This window comes from Meriones unguiculatus, chromosome 6 (genome assembly GCF_030254825.1).
Source record: "Meriones unguiculatus strain TT.TT164.6M chromosome 6, Bangor_MerUng_6.1, whole genome shotgun sequence".
Lineage (NCBI taxonomy): Eukaryota > Metazoa > Chordata > Mammalia > Rodentia > Muridae > Meriones > Meriones unguiculatus.
The window spans coordinates 88601037-88620381 of record NC_083354.1 but is presented as its reverse complement, the minus strand read 5'-3'; the positions used below and the strand labels follow the sequence as shown (position 1 = coordinate 88620381).

Sequence of the window (19345 nt, the reverse complement as noted above, 5' to 3'; positions counted from 1 at the left end):
CATTTGAAGTAATTAGAAATGTCTTGTTGCTCTCTCTCTACTTAAACTTTAAACAACAGTTTATAAGGCTATGGTCATAGCTCACTTGCTGTGGGGCTTGCTAGGATGTAGACAGTCCTGGGTTTCATCCCCAGTGACCTGCAATCCCATGGGAGTGGAGTGTATTAGAGATAGGAGGATCAAATGGAGGAAGGAACGAACAAAAGAGGGAAAGAAAGAAAATTTTTAAGCAAACAGTGATATAATTGAGATAATTACATGATTAAGTGGGAGGATACTTTCACAAAGATTAGAGACAGAAGGTATGGACTTAAGGGATTGTTGTCCTAGCTCAGATGGAAAGGAATGGAGATGAAACAGAGCAGTGGGTATGGTCATCCATGTACTTGGTGGGAAAAAATAAAGGAAAGGAGTTGTCCACATTTATTTAAGCAAAGCCAGAAAGGTATTGTTTTGTAGGGTTTTCTTTTCGCTTGGGTTCGCCCTGCTTCTTACTAGAGGGAAAGAAAGGAGCATTTTTATCTCTATACCAGGTATTACATGCAGTTACTTAACTTGCTACTATTTCATTCTACAAGTAACTCTGTGAGCTATTATTAACCTTATTTTTACAGTGGAGGAAATTGAAGTGCAGACTTTAAAGTGATTTTTTTTTTCTAGATCATATTGCCGTTAAGTGTCAGATCTGGAATTCTAGCTTGGAACAGACTAACTTTTTTTGTTTGTTTGTTTGTTTCAAGACAGGGTTTCTGTGTGTAGCCCTGGCTATTCTGGAACGTGCTCTGTAGATCAGGCTGGCCTCAAACTCACAGAGATCTACCTGCCTCTGTGTCCCAGTGCTGATATTAAAGGTGTGTGCCACCACCACCATCCCGCAGGTCTTACTGCTCTTAAGTTATAGTCAGCACCTGCTTATATTCCATTTGGTTTCATGAAGAGAAGTAGTTAGTGCCATTTTAAACTGAGATTTATTAATTTTAATCATGTGATCATCCAATTTTGTAAAATGGTTTGTTCACGAATACCAGATATTGTAGATAGACAGACACTTCATCTTTGAGTAAATAAATGCCTAGTGTCTTTATCTTTGATGTAATATTGTTGATAATGTAATGTTACTCAAAAAGTTAATTTTTACCTTTTCAGCATAGTGGCTCTGGTCTAAATACATTTATGATGCAAACATAATCTCAGTGGTTTTTATTAAAGATACAATAATGTTCTAAACCCAAAGTCCTTAACCCCCCCAAAAAAAACACAGCAAATGTGAATACTTTAAGTTGCAGATAAATGTGTAGGTTCAGGTTTGATTTAGCAGGTAAGTTCTGCAAGATGTAACAGTAGCTTTAGTGCTTTTGTGAAACAATCATGTAATGGCTTTTGAGCTTGGAACTCAAAAATTATGCTGCCCTTAAGACCAAAATAAAGCTTTGTAAAATGTGACATCTTGATTCACTTGAAAATAGCAAAGTCTCTAAATATCGCACTGAACTTCAAACAGTCAATGTATAGCAGATACCGTACAACTTGAGTTCTCATGTGGCATTCTCTAGAGAGGTATTATCAACACACAGTTGCTTCTCAAGCTGTAGGTGTCAGGATCTATCACTTAAAATCAACAAAGCTTTATTTCTAGTTCATCCTTTGTGTCCCTTACAGGGCAGCTAATCACTTTTACTCTATGTCCTCATTTGTGGACATACCAGCTACCATTAGTTACTGTGACAGCAGAAAATGATACGGCATGAAACCATATGGACTTTCTGTGTCCGCCCCAGCTCTGAATAATGGCACTGAGACTTATATTTATTTATAACAGCTTTAGGACTTAGCTCCCTGTTGATTCCAACTAGCTCTCATAACGTGTTTAATCTCTCTTCTGTCACGTGGTTCTTTACCATTCCTCAGTTTCTCAGTCCCAGTACCCTGTTTTTTCCTTTGCATCCACTAAGGAATCCTCTCACCTTCTGCTTCTTCCTCGGAGTCCCTATCTCTGCCAGAATTTCTGCCTCCCTCTCTTGCCTCAGCTATTGGCTATTCAGCTCTTTGTTCAACCAGTCAGAAATGATGGAGAACAATGTTTACAAAACATTGAGACAGGTGATTCTGTCCGCCTGTAGGCCTGCGTTCAACTTTCTAGGCACATAAATCAGCATTTGAATAATACAAAGACAATGTTTATATAGTGCACAAAAATATCACTCCAACAAATGCAGTCATGTGTAGACTTAAAACTTGTGGATATGGTCACTTTCTCTTACATTTCACTGATAACATAAATTGTATGCCCATAGCTAACTTTGAAGATGTTAAGGCAGCACAATCTTACCAGATGCTTGAGAGAAATATAATATTACACAGCCCTAATGACTAAGCCTTATGAGAATATATAGAATTACTTATGGATGATTAGTGTACTTTGGTAAAAAATGTTAAGTAGATCTTGAATAATCCTATTTCAACTGAATTCAAGGTAAACCCCTAACCCCCAGCTGCTAGAGAGCAAGTCTAGGGTGTCATTCCTTCTTGATAAGGGGTGTACCATTGAGCTGCATCCTCAGAGCTGAGTTAAAGATCTTGCTGCAGAGTAGCTCTGTGGAGTGACTGGTTCCCTGCATCCCTGCTCTAGATCTTCCTTCACCTGAGGTGGACCCCATGTCCACTGGCATGAGCTGGCAGCCTTGCAGCTGCTTTGCCTACTTAACAACTTTCAGCACACCCTTGCTATTCAGTATTGTAGAGAAGAACTTTCTTCCTTTTTCCCTGTTAAAATGAAGTATGATTTTAATTCTAATCATGTTTGTTATAAACTTAAAGCAGTAAAACATGATGAGAGTGGAAGATGGGGTTCCTGAACTCCTGCATGTTTGGAAGATTTTTGTAAGGACTGATTTAAAAACCAAGAATCTCAGGGTTTCTTTTGCTATGATATAACATCATGAGCAAAAGCAACTTTGAGAAGAAAGGGAGGGTTTATTTCAGCTGAAAGCTCCCACGTGGATCACTGAGAGAAGTTACAGCAGTCACTCCAGGAACGACTTTGGATGCAGGAATTGAGGAAGAAGCCATGAAGGAGTGCTGCTTGTTGCTTGCTTCTTCCCAGGCTGTCAGCCTGCTTTCTATATACCCCAGGACCACCTGTTCAGGGGGAGCACCCCCCATAATGGACTGGACCTTTCCACATCGGTCATTAATAAAGAAGATGTCTCACAGGCTTGTCTGCATTCTTATCTTTTGGAGATTTTTTTTTGTCATATACAGAACTGCATTAGCTTCTGTTGAAAATCAGCACCCTACAGGGCTGGAGAGATGGTTCAGAGATTAAGAGCATTTACTGTTCTTGCAGAAGACTTAGATTTGGTTGTCAGCACCCGCTTAGTGGCTAACAGTTGTCTGGCCTCCTCAGCTGTCAGGCATATACATGGTACAAATATATGTATGCAGGCAAATACTTATATACATAAAATAAAAATAAATCTTAAAAAAAAATCAGTAGCCTGGGTCCTCCCCTACCCTCAAAGATGCTCAAACCAAGTTATCAGATACATGATGGGGAAAGTTCTAGTTACAGCTGAGACAAAGAATTCTTTGGAATTCTATATATACATAGTATTCTTTGGAATACTATGGAAGGGCTAGAGAGATGACTCAGTTGTCATGCAAACATAAGGACATGAGTTCAGAGCCCCAGTACCCTTGTAAAATCCAGCCCTTTTATCATGTGTCTGAAATCTCAGGCTGAGGGCTGAGACAAGAAGATCTGAGGAAGATTGTCCAGAGCCTGTCATAACTGATATGCTCCAAGATCCCAGCCAGAGATCCTGTCTCAAAGCAAGGTGGAGAGCAACACTTGACAACTTCTGTCTGACCCTCCATACATACAGGTAGGGCTGGCACACCTGCACACGTACGCATACCCTCCCCCTACAAGTGAAAAGTGATAGTGTCAGAGCCTATGTTCGCTGTAATTCCCCTGCAAGGTAAGATTACGTTTACAGCATGCAGCCGGCATGTGGGAAAGCTGTGGATTTGGTTATTGAACAAGGTGCTTATGAGTATTTTAATATCAAAGACTGCTCACATTGCTAGCTCCTGAAGGGAGTTGTACAATACATCCTTCCCCAGGTATCAAAAAAGGCAAAAGGAATTTACAAAGATAATTATTTTAAGGCAATTTACAATAAAGATTAAATTCTAAAAAATTTTTCATAAAAACAAACTTTTTTGTTTTTTGTATTTGGGTGAAGTGTTCTGTAGATACCTGTTAGGTGCATTTGGTTCGTAACATGCTAGCTCTACTACTTCTTTGTTTAGTTTTTGTCTGGAGGACCTCTTCATTGGTGAGAATGGGGTATTGAAATATTCAAGTTTTTAGTATTTTAAGAAAAGGGGAGAACTAAATAGTTATCTATTGGTGGGTATAGAGTTAAAAAATACTTTGAACTTTTTTTGGCAAAGGAAGTTCATGAAATTTTACTTAGAATCTTAAATACATTATACCATTTCTGGGATACCTTAGGAAATTTATCAGTTATGTATCAATGTGTGGAGTCTGTTAAATGCTCTGTCTTTGTCACTGTAAGCCTGTTTTTTTTGTTGTTGTTTTGTTTTTGTTTTTTCCAGTGCCCCCTCCCCGCAAAAAGTTTCTTGGGAAGTCCTTTTTTAAAATAATTTATTTAATTTTTATTTTATGTGCGTTAGTGTGAAGGTGTCCAATTCTTTGGAATTGGTGTTACAGATAGTTATGAGCTGTAGGTGGTGCTGGGAATTGAACCTGAGTCCTTTGGAAGATCAGACAGTGCTCTTAAACATTGAGCCATTTTCCAGCCCTGTGAACTCTTCTTTTCCCTATTTTTGAAGTGTGTTTGGAATTTTTTAAAATATAAAATACTTCTGTATTTTCATGTGCCAATGAAAATAAATATATAAATCAGTTAATTTTGTTTCTATTATGAATACATTTTTTGTTTTATGTTTATGAAAGAAAAATCTTTTATTTTGATGCCAAAAAGTGCAATAGGTAACTTAAACCATCTAGCAGTTACTTATTTGACCAGAGGATCACTGATTCTCCTGGGCCTACTTTTCTTTTCTTTGTTCATTATAGTTTTTCTAAGTGTATTATAAGAATAATTGCTTTCACATGTTTGCTTATGCTATAAATCTATTAAGTAAGGAGAGATTCAACATTAGCAACTATTTCTTGCAAAATGTGCATTGAATACTGGTGCCAGCCCAAGGTCTAAAAAATAGTAAGGGTGGCAATTGGTGGGACATATGGTCACAAAAAGCATGGCCATATTTTGTGTTACACAGACACTAGAAGTTTCTAAAAAGTGTATTTTTTTTTTCAAAAGTGTGTAATTTTGGAAAATTTGCTACATGATGCAGTACAAATGAATAATTATTGTGAAGTTCAGCAGCTCAATCTGGACTTCTAAAATTTTGCAAAATGAGTGGTTAATATATACAGACATAGTATTTCTACATGCATATGTGAAGAGACTTTCTCTAGGCAAAGTTACAAGTCTGCAACTTTGAAAACCGCTAGTGAGCTTTTCTCTTTAGCAGGATAAACTAGGGCTCACCAGTTATCACAAGCTATACTCTCTTTTTGACAGGGTGTGTAGCTCGGGCTGGCTTTGAATTGTGACATTCTCTTTCTTCAGCCTCCCAATTGCTGGGCCTTCACAAGTGTACCATTGTGGCTGGTCTCTGTTTTTTATTGTGATACAATATTAATATGTAAAGTGAACTATTTTATCTGTTTCAAGTGTAAGTTATTATCATCCTGTTTGTTATTGTGACAAGCAGCCAATGCTGTCAACACTGTTGTCTTACGAACTTTTCATAATCCCAATGGAAACCCTGATATTTCTGATATAAATCAAATATATATCCCATTATTATCTGATGTTTCTCTCATCAACCTTCCAGCTTCTGTTGCCCATCGATCTATAGTCTATGTGCTTTGATGCTTCTAGAAACATGCAAATGTTTCCTTTGTAACTGCTTTATTCACAATGTCTTCAAGGTTCATCAATTTTGTATTGATGGCTGGATTCAGCTTACTTTGAGTAAATGTTCTGCTGTGTTTGTGTAATTTTACCACATTATGTTTACCCACTTAGCTGTCGATAGATTCTGGAATTTTTTCCACTTTTTTTTTTTTTAGTTTTGGTTTTTTGAGACAGGGTTTCTCTTTGTAGCCCTCGATGTCCTGGCACTCTCTAATCTATAGGCTGACCTTGAACTAAAAAATATCTGCCTGCCTCTGCCTCCCAAGTCCCAGGATTAAAGGCATGCACCACCACCATCCAGCGGAACTATTTGTGATTACTGTTGCTATACTTGTAGTGTGCAAGGATATCTTTGAATTCATGCTCTCAGTGTCTGAGATGAAGTTGTTGGAAGCCGTACTGTTTTCCATAGTGCTGCAGTGAACAAATTTTCCCACACCCTTGCCGCTTCTTATTGCTTTCTGGTCTTTCTGGTGATAATAACTCTATTATGGGCATGAAGTAGGTTTTGTTTTGTTTTAATTTTGAGACAGTGTCTTACTAGTGATTTAGCATATCTGTGTTGGCATTCAATATGTAAACCAGGCTGGTCTCAAACTCACTGAGATTTGCCTGCTTCTTGCATGCTGGGATGAAAGGGATGCTTTACCAGACACAGTCTTGACCATTTTATCTGAACGATTTTTGTTTTATTTTTTGCATATTTTTGTGTACACATTAGGCTTGTTTTTCAGACACATAATGGTCCTTGTGTTAGCTTTGTAAGACACTACCATGCATGCTTCCAAAGTGGCTGCACCTTTTTTTGTAGTCCAGTGATGACGGTCTTCCCATCCTTGCCAGCATTTAGTATAAGCAGTGTTTTTGAAATTTAGCTGATTTTGTTTTGTATTGTTTTTTTGACACAGGGTCTTTCTGCATAGCCCTGGCTGGCCTGGAACTCACTATGTAGACCAGGCTGGTGAAATTTAGCTATTCTGGTAGATCTGCTGATCTCTCTGTCTCACTATTTTTTAGTTTTAATTTGTGATTTCCAAATGATATATGATATGGACCACCTTTCATATATGCTGATTATCATCAGGTTGTTATTATAGTATTGCTTGGAACTACAGGATCCTACTATGTCATCCTAGTTGGTCCGCAAATGGGTATGTAGATCAGGCTGGCTTGAACTCCTTGCAGTCTTCCTGCCTCTGCCTCCCAAGATCTGGGGATTAGAACATGCACTGCTCTGCTTCCAATCTATGTGTGCTTTGTTGAGGTGTCTTATAACATTCCCTGCCCAGTTTTTAATTAGGTGGGTTTTTTTTAGTGAAATTTATGAGATATGTGTGTATTCTAGATGCATTTTTTTTGTTGTTGTTTAAGTCAAACTCGATGTTTTGCAAATACAGTCTCTTATTCTGTAGCTTTGATTAAAAAACTACATTTTACAGAACAGAAGCTTTAATTTTAATGAAATACAGTTGATTCATTTTTGTATGGCATTAATCATTTTTGGTAGGTACAAACTCAGTGCCAACCACAAGCATATAGAATAGAATCTTGCTAGTTTCACATCTTAATACTGGTCTTTTGGTCTGTTTTGCATAATTTTGGTGAAGGGTTTAAGGTCATTATATGACATGTAGGGAGGAGGCTCAATGGGTACAGAACTTGCTACACAAGTACAAAGACCTGAGTTCCAATCCCCAGAACTCACATAAGAAAGGCCAGGTGTGACAGACGAGCCTAGAACTGTGGTGCTGGGAAGTATAGCTCCTCAAAGCTCTGGAGATTGCTGGCCTGCTAGTCTAGATGATTATGAACTTCTGTTACAGTGACATGCCTTTCTCAAACAATGAAGTGGAGCGTGATGGAGGATACCCAGTGCCAACCTCTGCCTCTCATGCCCACACAGGCATGACAGACAGATGGAATTGACATGAAGGTCACTGAATAGATTTTATTTTTCATTTTATTATGTTGCCTTTGCTTCTTTCCCAGAAGTCAGTTGACTGTATTTAAATAATGTATTTCTGTGCTACTATGTTTTAAGTTCTACGGTCAGAAAGTATCAGTCTTCTGACGTTAATTTTCTTTCTGTATTTCAATTTGGATCTTTGTCTTTGAATGTGAACACTAAGACTGGCTTACTAATGTCCAAAAAGTAACTTACTGGGAGTTTGGCAGGGTTTCTTTCATCTATAGAATAATTTGGGAAGAAATGGTGTTTTAACAATACCAATGTCTCTGTTCATGAATATAAAACATATCTTCATTATTTAGATATTTTATAATTGCCTTTCTTAGAGTTTTTTAGTTTTGCTCATAAAAATCTTGTATACACGGTTAGATCTTCATGTCAATGTTTATTTACAATTGTATGTCACTTAACCGTGGGAATAAATTCTGGGAAATTCATTGGTGGTGTTTTTCATTGGACAAACATCATAGAGTGTACCTTGAGCTGAGACACCTGTGATGATCCTGGAGGCTGTGATCCTACAGATTTGTTGATGAAGTGCTACTTTCTGGCATGACTATATTGTTGTGTTGATTATATATAGTCATGTTTCTAATACCACATTTCATTTGCTTATTGATGGTAGCTAGCAAAGCAGTTGACTTTGGTATATTAATATTGTATTGTATAACCTCACTATTACAGTTAACTTCTTACAAAAGACTTTTCTGTGATTCATGTGTTTGGGCTCAGATAGACTATGATGTCATTGGCAAACAGACCATTTTATTCTTGTCTAATATATGTAGTTTTCTTTTCTCTTGCTTTCTTTTTCTCTTTTTTTATACAACATTGGCTGGCCTGGAACTCCTTATGTAGAACAGGCTGGACTTGGTCTGCCTTCGTCCACTTCTTAAGGGCTGTGATTAAAGGTGTGTGCCACCAGGCCCAGTGGTCTTTGTTTCCTGTACTTACTGCATTAACTTGAACTTGCATTGCATAACTGATTATACCTGGATAGTCTTCTTTTTTCTTCTGGTCTAAGAAAACTTAGTTACTTAACATTCAGAGTGGTCTTTGTTGTAGTGCTTTGTATATGTTTTGTTAACTGATGTTCTAGAAAAAAAGCCATAACTATGTTAAAGATTATACAGAGGGTAGCATGTACTGCTAATACAAGGGACCTGAGTTTGGTTCCTAGCACCTATGTTTAGCAGTTCACAACTGCTTATAATTCCTGCTCCAGGATAACCCTAGAGAGGTCACCAGCAACACACATGCACACACCCACACAGATACACATAATTAAAATAGTAAAGCTTAAGATGTTTTAAATTTTTTTAAAGGTTTATTTTGTGTGTGAGTGTTTGGCTTTTGTGCATGTGTATTATTGTGTGCAGTGCCAAAGGAGACCAGAAGAGGGCATCAGATCCCATGAAACTGGAGTCACAGCAGATTGCAAGCTGTGATGTGGGTTCTGAAAATCAAACCTAGGTCCTCTGCAAGAGCAACAAGTGCTCTTAACCACTGAGCCATCTTCTCTAGTCCCTGCAGAAGTTTTCTTTAAAGAAGGTTCTGTAAGGCTGTCTAAAACTTTATTGGAGACTAGAAAGAAAGTTGGAGGTCCAGAACTAAATTATCCTGGTTTATCTTTTGTCTCTTTACTAGCCATTCATTGTCCACCCTATGTCATGTCTGACTTACATTCTTGTGACTATAAGGGAAAACCTTTTGGACTACATTAATAAGCCACTGTTTTCTACTAGTCAGGAAGTTGAGAATCTTACCAGATAGCATCTGAAAGGAGTGAAATCTCGTTATTCTGTTTCACACCCGCCTACCCAATGCTTCCATCAATGTATTTGAGAAATTCCTTGATTCATAAATTTCTGTTGTTTGGTAACTATAAAAATTTGATGAAAGTTTTCATGTTGGAACCTGGTGCTCAGGGCAGCGTGAATAAAGGATACCATGTGTACCTTGTGTGTGTATACCATGTATGTGTGTACCATGTGTGTGCTTGGTGTAGTGAGAGCAGAAGAGGATGTCAGATCCCCTGGAACTAAGTGAGTGTTTAGAACCAAACCTGAATGCCCTGAGAGGATAGGAAGTAGCTCTTAACTACTGAATCATTTCTGCTCTCCAACCCCCTTTTTCTTCTTTTCATGTTAGGTTTATATAGCTCTCCTTTTCTCTAGTTTCTTATGGTGGATATTTATATTGTTCATTTTAGACCATTGGTATCCTTTGGATTGTATTATATAGGATTAATTCCTATCACAAGTTTTCTTTGCTCAGAGGAATAGGCTCATAAGAAAGGGCATCTATGAGAAGATATTTATATTTTACTGATTTGACCAGCTGACATTTTAAATTAATATGAAGTACTCAACTATAGAAATCTGAGTTATAAGGTAAGTTAGTTTTGATAAAGAAATTACAGGTGATAACTTTTCACTGTTATTTTCTTGAACCTAAAAAATTTGTAGGATCTTTGTTGTTCCTTTTTTTCTATTCTATATATTTTTCTGGAATATTAAAGTGGTCTTTTGATAATTTTGGAACACACACATACAAACACACACATAGCCATGTACAAGCCAAGGTGGATAAATAAAGGTCAGAGGACAACATGTGGAAATAGGTTCTTTCCTCCTACTGCGGATCCCAGGATCTGAGCATCTTCACCCATTGAGCCATTTTGCTGTCCCCTTAAACTCTGTTATCCTTAAGTTTATTGCTAGAGAATACAGTATGCTGATGAAATTTTAAAAATTCTCTGTTGACTCAAATTCTCGAGAAGATTTAAGATCAGGCATAGAGGATGATTAACATATCAACACATTTCAGGTCTAAGATAATTATTGTGACTTGGAGAACATTTACTATTACTTTATCATTTCAGTTTGGATCTCAGTAATATTTTCCTATGGTTTAACATGGAACTAAACACTTTCTGATTTTATATGAATTTGGGTTAATTCAATTTGTAAGAAGTTGAAAACAAACACAATGGGTTTTAATCAAAAGGCTAAGGATTAATTAAGTCCTTAGAGATTTGTGTTAAGAATAGAAATCTTATTCCATACACAGCAGATCATTTCTGGTCTTAACATTATTAGCTTAGCTTTAATGTTTATAAAGCAATATTCAGGTATTTGCAGGAAAAAATAAAACACCAAAACTGTTGATTCCTCACCAAAGGGGATACATGCATATTTGAAATCTGGACAGGTTTTGGCAGGAAGTTTGCCTCCTCTGTGCTGTGTTTGCTATGATAGCTGTATATGAATGTTCAGTAGAAATAATGCTCCTGGATGGCAAAGTGATTCAGGACGTCAGTTCTTCTTTATATGGACCTCTTTGTGAGACAGTCCTGTCTTTACGCCATGATCTCTGGGTTCCAAAAGAGTGACACAGCCCCAGAATCAGTGTCCCAAGAGATAGGAAGTAGAAACTGCTAATCTCTCAAATCCCACCCTGGAAATCCGTACACGTGGCTTCATTCTACTGATCAGGCAGTACAGAACTCAGTCTCACTGAGGAGGGTCACGGCCTCCAGCTGCTAGAGGGAAGGAGTGGTGTCAAAGATAACTTGTAGCCAGATTTTTGAATTAGCACAGAAGATAGGGGAATGTTGACTAAATTATTTTTAGTTGGCAAGGTTAATTGCTTCAGAGTAGGAGTACTATTAATACTTTGGGTCAAGAAGTATACTATTATTCAGATTGTTTTTGGTACAATTTGAACAAAATTGTTTCAGTCATTTCAGACATTTGAAAAGTTTTAAGTTGAAAACAAGCACAATGGTTTCTAATCAAAAGGTCAAAGATTAATTAATTCTTCAAATTTGCTATAGGATTTGGAATTTTATTCCATACATAAGACTAACAAACAAATTCTGGCCTTGAAAGTACTTAGTTTTAATGTTTATAAATCTGTATTCAATTATTTGCAGAAATTATAAATAAATATGAGATTAATGTGTATGTATATGCACACATGCACAAATAAACAGCATGCAAACAACTGTAGTAGTCAGTTGTTCTGATAGTCTGGGTTTTTTTTGTTTTTTGTTTTTTTTTTTGTTTTTTTTTTTTTTTTGCTCATAAATCTGCAATTCAAGCAGGTTTTGGCAGGGAAGTTTGTCTGTTCCATGTTGCATATGCTGTGTATGCGTCGAAGCATTAAAAATCAGTATTTACAAGCTGGGTGTTTTGGCATGTGCCTGTATTCTGAACTACTTGAAAGCTTGAGGCAGGAGGATCACTTGAGATCAGGACATTGAGGTCTGCTTGGGCAAGTTGCTATGTCAGAACAATCAAGCACCCCAGTATTTACAAGGTCTAAATGAAGAAAACAATAAAATGAGAATGAAGCAAGTCAAGTAGGTTCTCATAGATAAGTATGTTTGATGTATTAGTAAGGCGCAAAACTCAAAAATGATCTTGAAAGAAAAAGTGTACAAGTTTTATGTCATTGGTTTTGTCTGCCTCTAATCCCAGCACTCCAGAGGCAGACGCAGATAGATCTCTGTGAATTCGAGGGTAGCCTGTTCTATAAAGTGAGTCCAGGACAGCCAGGGCTACACAAAGAAACCCTGTCTTGAACCCCCGCCTCAAAATAGCAAATAAATAAATAAATAAATAGAAAGAAGAAGAAAAAAAAAAGAATTTGGTAGACAATGAAGCTTGGCGGCACATGCCTGTAACCCCAGAACTGGGGAGGCTGAGATAGGAGGATGGCAGTTTTGAGGCCACCCCCCAAAAAGGGCTGGTGAGATAGTTCAGCAAGTAAAAGACGCTTGTCACATAAGACCAGTGATCTCAGTAAAGGTAGGAGATAGTCAAGTCCAAGAAGTTGTTCTCTGACTTCTACATGTATGCCTTGGCACTTGCACCCCTCCCCCCACACGCACGCGCGCGCGCGCACACACACACCACACCACACACACACAGAGCGCCCACATGCAAGAAGACGGAGGGAGGGACGGAGAGAAGGTGGGAAGAGAGGAGGGAGAGCTGGACGGAGGGAATAAGTTTAAAAAAATTAGCCCAACTAGACTGTGGACAGAGTGCTAACAATAGTGAGATAGCACTGAACACCTATTAGATTGGCTAATAGCTAAAACAACAATCACAGTTAAATACTAGAAAGATTAGAAAAAAAGAGCCTCACTTACTGTTAGTGGGAATATAGGATGGTCCAGCTAATTTAGGAAGCTGTGTAGAAGTTTATTAAAAAACAGTATTAACATAAGAGTAGCAATTATTCACATAGGTATTTGCCCCAAAAAGGCGAAATTACATGTCTACAAAAACAAACAAGCAAACAAACATGTATCTTGGTGCTTTTTTTTTTGGCAAAATAACCCAAATGTTCTTCCATGAAGAAATGAGTAGAGAATACTATCGTTTTACAGAGAATTCTTCCAACAAATTAGAAGTATATTCATTTGTACTTCTTGAAATCACCTAGACTCTCATTATTAGAAGTGTTAGAGCAGTAAATTCCTCAGCTTAGAAATATAAAGAATGGAACCTGGAAGCAGAGGAGTTAAGTGATCACAGATAGCTAGTAACATGTCCTCACAGTTAGAAATAAGTCTCTCACTCTCCAATCCCACTCCCTTCCTCCGTTCTTTCCTCCCTCCCTCCCACCAGTGAATTTGCACAAAATATGAGTTGTATATTTTAATAATGGCAGTTGATAATTGTAAGCATAGCTGGCAGAGATTTATCCTTTGGGCAGAGATTTAGAGTTAATACTTTATATGATTCTCAATACTGTCTTTTTTTGTTTTTGAATAGGTAGGTAGTCCTGTTAGGAGCGCTGGTGTATAAAGGCCTGCTCAAGACACTACTTTCATTCTTTGGAGCATATACTCAGTAATGGGATGGCCACATCAAATGATAACTCCATGTTTAATTTTTTTTAAGATACCAGCACATTATTTTGCATAGTTCTGAACCATCTTATATTCTACAGAGATTCCAGTTTCTTTATATTCCTATCAGTGATATTGGTACATAACTATCCTAAAGGACATGAAATAGAACCTTGGTGTATTTTGATATGTATTTCCCTAATTCTTAGTAACCTTGAACATTTTCATGTACTTATTTTGTTTATTTATAAATAAGTAAATGTTAACAGTGTCCTTTTCCAGTTTTTACTTTATTTTTTGTTTGCTAACTCTTTGACAGTTCGAGAATTATCCCTATTAAGTGAACTGCTTTTACCTATTTGGAAATTGAGTCTTTACTGTCGTATAAAACTTTTTCCTTCTTGCTACCTAGTCTTTATAATTTTACAGTACCTTTGGTCTAAAAATTATATATTGTAGGTGTATAACCTGAGGGTAAGGAGAAGTTCTGGGTATCAAGTCAGAGCCTTGTGCTTTCAGACAGATGCGCTACTGCTGCACTACACTCTCTCGTGGATGGAATTATTAATGGTGTGTTCATAATTGACTCTGGTCCTTGGTGCTACTAGATGACATTTTTTCCTGGCATTTTGAAACTTATCTAGGGAGGATTTATTTAGCACATAACCTATACAAATATATATTATACATGGCCTTTATGTAGGCATTTTTTCTGAAGTTAATTATAGGAATACATTATTTTAATAAAAATTAGAATTTTGCTAGGCATGGTGATGAATGAATGCCTTTAAGCCCAGCACTCTGGAGGCAGAAGTGAAGGGATCTTTGAGTTCAAGGCCAGTGTGGTCAACATAGCAAGTTCAAGGCCATGTGATCTTATCTTAAGACAAACAACAATAACTGCCCCATACATAGACAAAACAAACAAAACCCAGAAAGGATTAGAATTCTTACTTTGTTCTCATTGCAATATAGCAAGTCTTTTTCTTTTTAAAAATTATTTTATTTACATTTGTCTATGTGAGGGTATCAGATCCCCTGGAACTGGAGTTACAGATAGCTGTCAACTGCCAGTGTGGGTGCTGGGATATGAACCCAGGTCCTTTGGGAGAGTAGCTAGTGCCCTTAACCACTAAGCAACCTCTCCAACCCCAGAAGTTTTTTGTTGTAAAAAAATTTTAAATTGTGGCCTGAGGGGGATGCAGTTCTGTAGAATGCATTCCAAGCACCCAGAAAATCCTGGTTCAGTAACCATTACCACATAAACTGGAGGTAGCAATATCAGAAACTCAGATACTTCCTTGTCTACATAGGGAATTCAAGGCTGGAGTATGTGACACCTATGTCAAAGGAAAAAGATGTCACGAAAAGGATTGATTTTTGTGCCCATCTTATTTGCAAATTAACATTTCTGTTTTAATTATTCATTCAGACATTTTTCAATTTTGTGAACAAGTGGTAGACTGGACTAACAACACTAGTTAAAATAAACATCCATATAATTTCTGTTTAAATTGCTTCTAGATTGAGAGTGAAGAAATTTGTTCTTATAACTGAGGACAGCCCCCTTCCCTGATGCCATCTTGTAGGAATCAGCATTCCAGAACAATTGGTACCGTTTTGCGTGTTTTCGCCTGGTCTCAACAAACCAACCACTGTGCCCTCATAGAGAGCAGTCCAGCACTTGTCATTGGTGGCCTTTTTGTGAGAGTGTCTGTGGACTGACATAAAGTGCTGCCTGTTGTGAACTGTCAAGTGAGAGTCTGCCAAAAACTCAGCAGACAGAACTAATTGGGGAGAAAAAGGGCTTTTGTGCAGTCTTCTCTTTCGTTCCTTTTCTTTTTCTTTTTAAGAAGACAGATACTGTTAAAGTAGCATGTTTACGTTAGTCTGTCTGCTTCTCTCTCTCCATGGCGAGATCATTCTCTAACTCCAAGTCTTGCACTGCAGGTTGTTGAGCACATCTGCATGGAAGCTGGCACAGGACCAAACTCAAGACAGACAGCTTATAACAGTTGATGAGAAACTGGTAAGGGTTTCCTGCAACCTGCTGCTATCATTCTGCATTGGCATTGTTTGTGCAATAGATTATTCAGTATAGTGTTCCGAGTTCTTCTAGGAAAATTATACACAATGCTTAAGATTTTCACAATAAAATAGAAGTGAATGTTATATGCAAACATCATATACACGTATTAAGAAATTAAAGAAAGGACTCTTTCAAATGCTGATGAGTAGTAATTGGAACTCTATTTGGAAAAATATTTTTAAATTTTCTCAGTTACACTTCTGTTTATGTTATGTGATGACTACCAGTGTTCTCTAAATTAAATATATTGTGTTTTCCTAGAACCATGCAATGTTATTATCACTCTGTGTTTTTATGTATGCCCATAAACCTCATTTCTGTGTACTAAAAAGTTAAAATACAGCTAACAGCAAAAGAGTAATATTTTTCCATCATCAGTCAATACAATTTTGACAGCTATCATTTAAAATATCTTTAGAGTTTAGATGCAGCTTGATATAAATGCATGTATTATACAACAGCACAACTTTTATAATGTTTTAAAGACTATTGTACAAATGTAAACGATGGTATTAGTATGTATTTCATTTGTTGTATGGTTTACTGTATAAATAGAAGTATCTTAATTACCCTCCTTAGGCCAGCTTTCTGTGTTGAGCTCCACCACCCCAGCACCGCCACTCATTCTAATGAGGCCATTTTTTTATCACTCAACTTTGACCCTGTAAGCACAATCTAAACAAGTCACTCTGAAATCTCTATTTATTACTAAAGATAATAGATGGATAACAAAATAGAAAAGTAAGCAGATAGTTTAAGAAATCCATGTCTTAGACCTCAGGCTAACTGCTTTTTATTCAGATTATCTTAGGCCTGTCCGTTGACACTACCATCATCTTAGTACAGACCAGCGATTCTCAACCTTCATAATGCTTCTTTGTTGATACTTAATAGCTGTAATTTTGCTGTGCTTATGAATTGTAAATATCTGATATGTGGCCCACAGGTTGAGAAACACTGGTGTAGACAATGCCATATAAATTATTTGTATTTAGTCAAGAGTAAAAGAAACAGGCAGTTGTGTGTAAGAGGAACATCTCTTTCCTTTCACATGTGTTGTGAAGGAAACACCAGTGTTTTGGTTTTTGGTTTTTTTGTGGGTTTCTCTGTGTAGCTTTGGCTGTCCTGGATTTGCTTGGTAGACCAAGCTGGCCTCAAACTCATAGAGATCTGCCTGCCTCTGCCTCCCAAGTGCTGGGATTACAGGTGTGTGCCACCACTCCTGGCAGCACTAGTGTTTTACTTTTGTTCACCATCTCTTTGAAGCCCAGAGATTGGCTTATTGTTACAGTATTATTGTTTATTAAAATTTTATAGAGTTTATTGGTAGTGTTTCTTGGTTCTTTCTATCTTAAAGAATTACCCGGTTTATATATTACTCTAGACAAGTCATTGAGGTATTTATACTGGGTTAGTATGATGCTTTTACTTACATGTCACAAAATCAGTTGTACACTGCTGATGGATTTTTCTCTTTGTACATTTCCCCTAGAGTTATTACTTTCCTGGAAGCATGTTAGTGAAACGGCAGTACAGTATTCTATTGGAAATCAGCTGAGTTCCTGATACTACTCCAACACCTCCAACACAGTCACTGTGTTGGAGTAATATTGAATATGGGTAAATGAACCCCTAAATTAGAGCTTTAGCTATTTATTTTTATATTCCAATTATAGAACTGGATAGTTAACAAAATATTGCTAGATTTTCATGTCTTATTCCTACACAGCTTCTAAAGAAGAGCTAAGTAAGTAGCATAATAAGATCATGGACTCAGAAGAGCTTTTACAAACAAAGAGTATTTGGAATTAATTATGTTTGCATTTTGAGCAAATAAGATTGTTATACATATATGTCTATGTATGTTACATTAATGATACAAGTATTTCAGAATCTAAAATAAATCTCATAATTATTTAAAGGATGATTTTAATGCTGTTATTATGTAATTTAAAACAATTTATTATACCAGGCATGGTGGTGTACATCTTTAATCCTAGCATTTGGGAGGCAGAGGCAGATAGAACTCTGAGTTCCTGGCCAGCCTGGTTTGCAGGGTGAGGTCTAGCACATTTCAGGCTCCACAGCGAAACCCTGCCTCCAAACCAAACCAAACCAAACCAAACCAAACCAAACCAATTTATTAGATTGGTATGTTTTTTTCTGTTTGGCTATTTAGTTGTTAATTTTTTCTTTGTGTGTGTGTGTGTTTGTACATACATCCATGCTTGCACCTTCTGTGGGAGGAAGAGGCCAGTGGCCAGAAGAGGGCCTTGGATCCCATGGAGGTACGATTATAAGCAATTATAAGCTGTCTAACTTGGGCACTAGGATCTGAACTCAAGTCCAATGGAAGAGCAGCAAGCACTCTTAACTGCTGAGCCATCTCTCTAGCCCTTTGGCATGCTCAGGGCTATATTCTCATTCTTGATATGCTGTCTTTAGTAACCACCCCATAGTAGATACCATAGTCACATTTGTACCTTAAATTAGATGGAAGGTAGAATCTTAATTGAAATAAAGTTGGCCATTACTTTATAGATAGCCATTATAATTTTATTGTTATTCATATATAATATAATTTGAAAAGTAATATAGATGATGACTGGGGACTCAGGGAATGAACTAAACATTTTAGATCCATTTTGTTGCCCTGTTTCTAGTTTCTGAAAACTTTTAAAACTTTTAAGTATCACCTACTGATTTTACAGAATCTAGTTATTTTTAGTTAAAAAAAAGTCTAACTTTCCCCTGCCTGAACTGTTAGAGCCGAGGCTTGGAGGCGTCCTGAGGAGGGAGGGCTGTGGAGCCTCAGGACACAGGAGACTGGGAGATATGGTCAAATTTTTTACCTCTTTCTTGGGATAACCAAGTGGTTCTCTGATGTAAAAAAGGTCAGTTCCTTGACCCTTATTTCCTTGTTAGGCCTCTCTTCATATTGCTGATGAGCCATGACTGTTAGAAAGTTGTCTCTTAAATGGGTGTGGTGGTACATGCTTACAGCTCCCGAATGTAGGAGGTGGAGGCAGGAGGGGCTAGATCCCAAGATCATCCTTGGCTGTATAGCAAGATTGAGGTCAGCCTGGACTGCTTGAGACCCTGTCTCAAAAATCTAACAAAAAGTTCTTTCTTATGAAGAAAATGATGAGAAAACTCTGTACTTCTAGGCAAAATTAAAAACAAAAACTTTCATTTATACCTGAGCCATACCCAAAATTTAACTCCCAAGTCCTAAATATAAACTTGTACTAAATTTCAAACTAAAATAGTTAAAATTTTAAAAAGACACTGAAGGAGGAGATCTTTGTAGCTTTGGATTAGACAAATACTTTTTAGATACTATGTTCTATTAAAAGTGTTCAGTTCATGTTTTTAAAAAGTGGTAAAAATGGACAATTCTC

General features: G+C 37.2%; 1 protein-coding gene across 1 annotated transcript in view; it reads left to right on the top strand.

Moving 5' to 3' along the window:
• Positions 1-19345, top strand: part of Ndufs4 (NADH:ubiquinone oxidoreductase subunit S4) — a 98148-nt gene that overhangs the window by 17000 nt on the left and 61803 nt on the right. The window contains exon 2 of the mRNA XM_060385730.1: positions 15806-15884. Coding sequence (XP_060241713.1) covers positions 15806-15884 — 79 coding nt within the window. The remainder of the gene's footprint in view (positions 1-15805; positions 15885-19345) is intronic.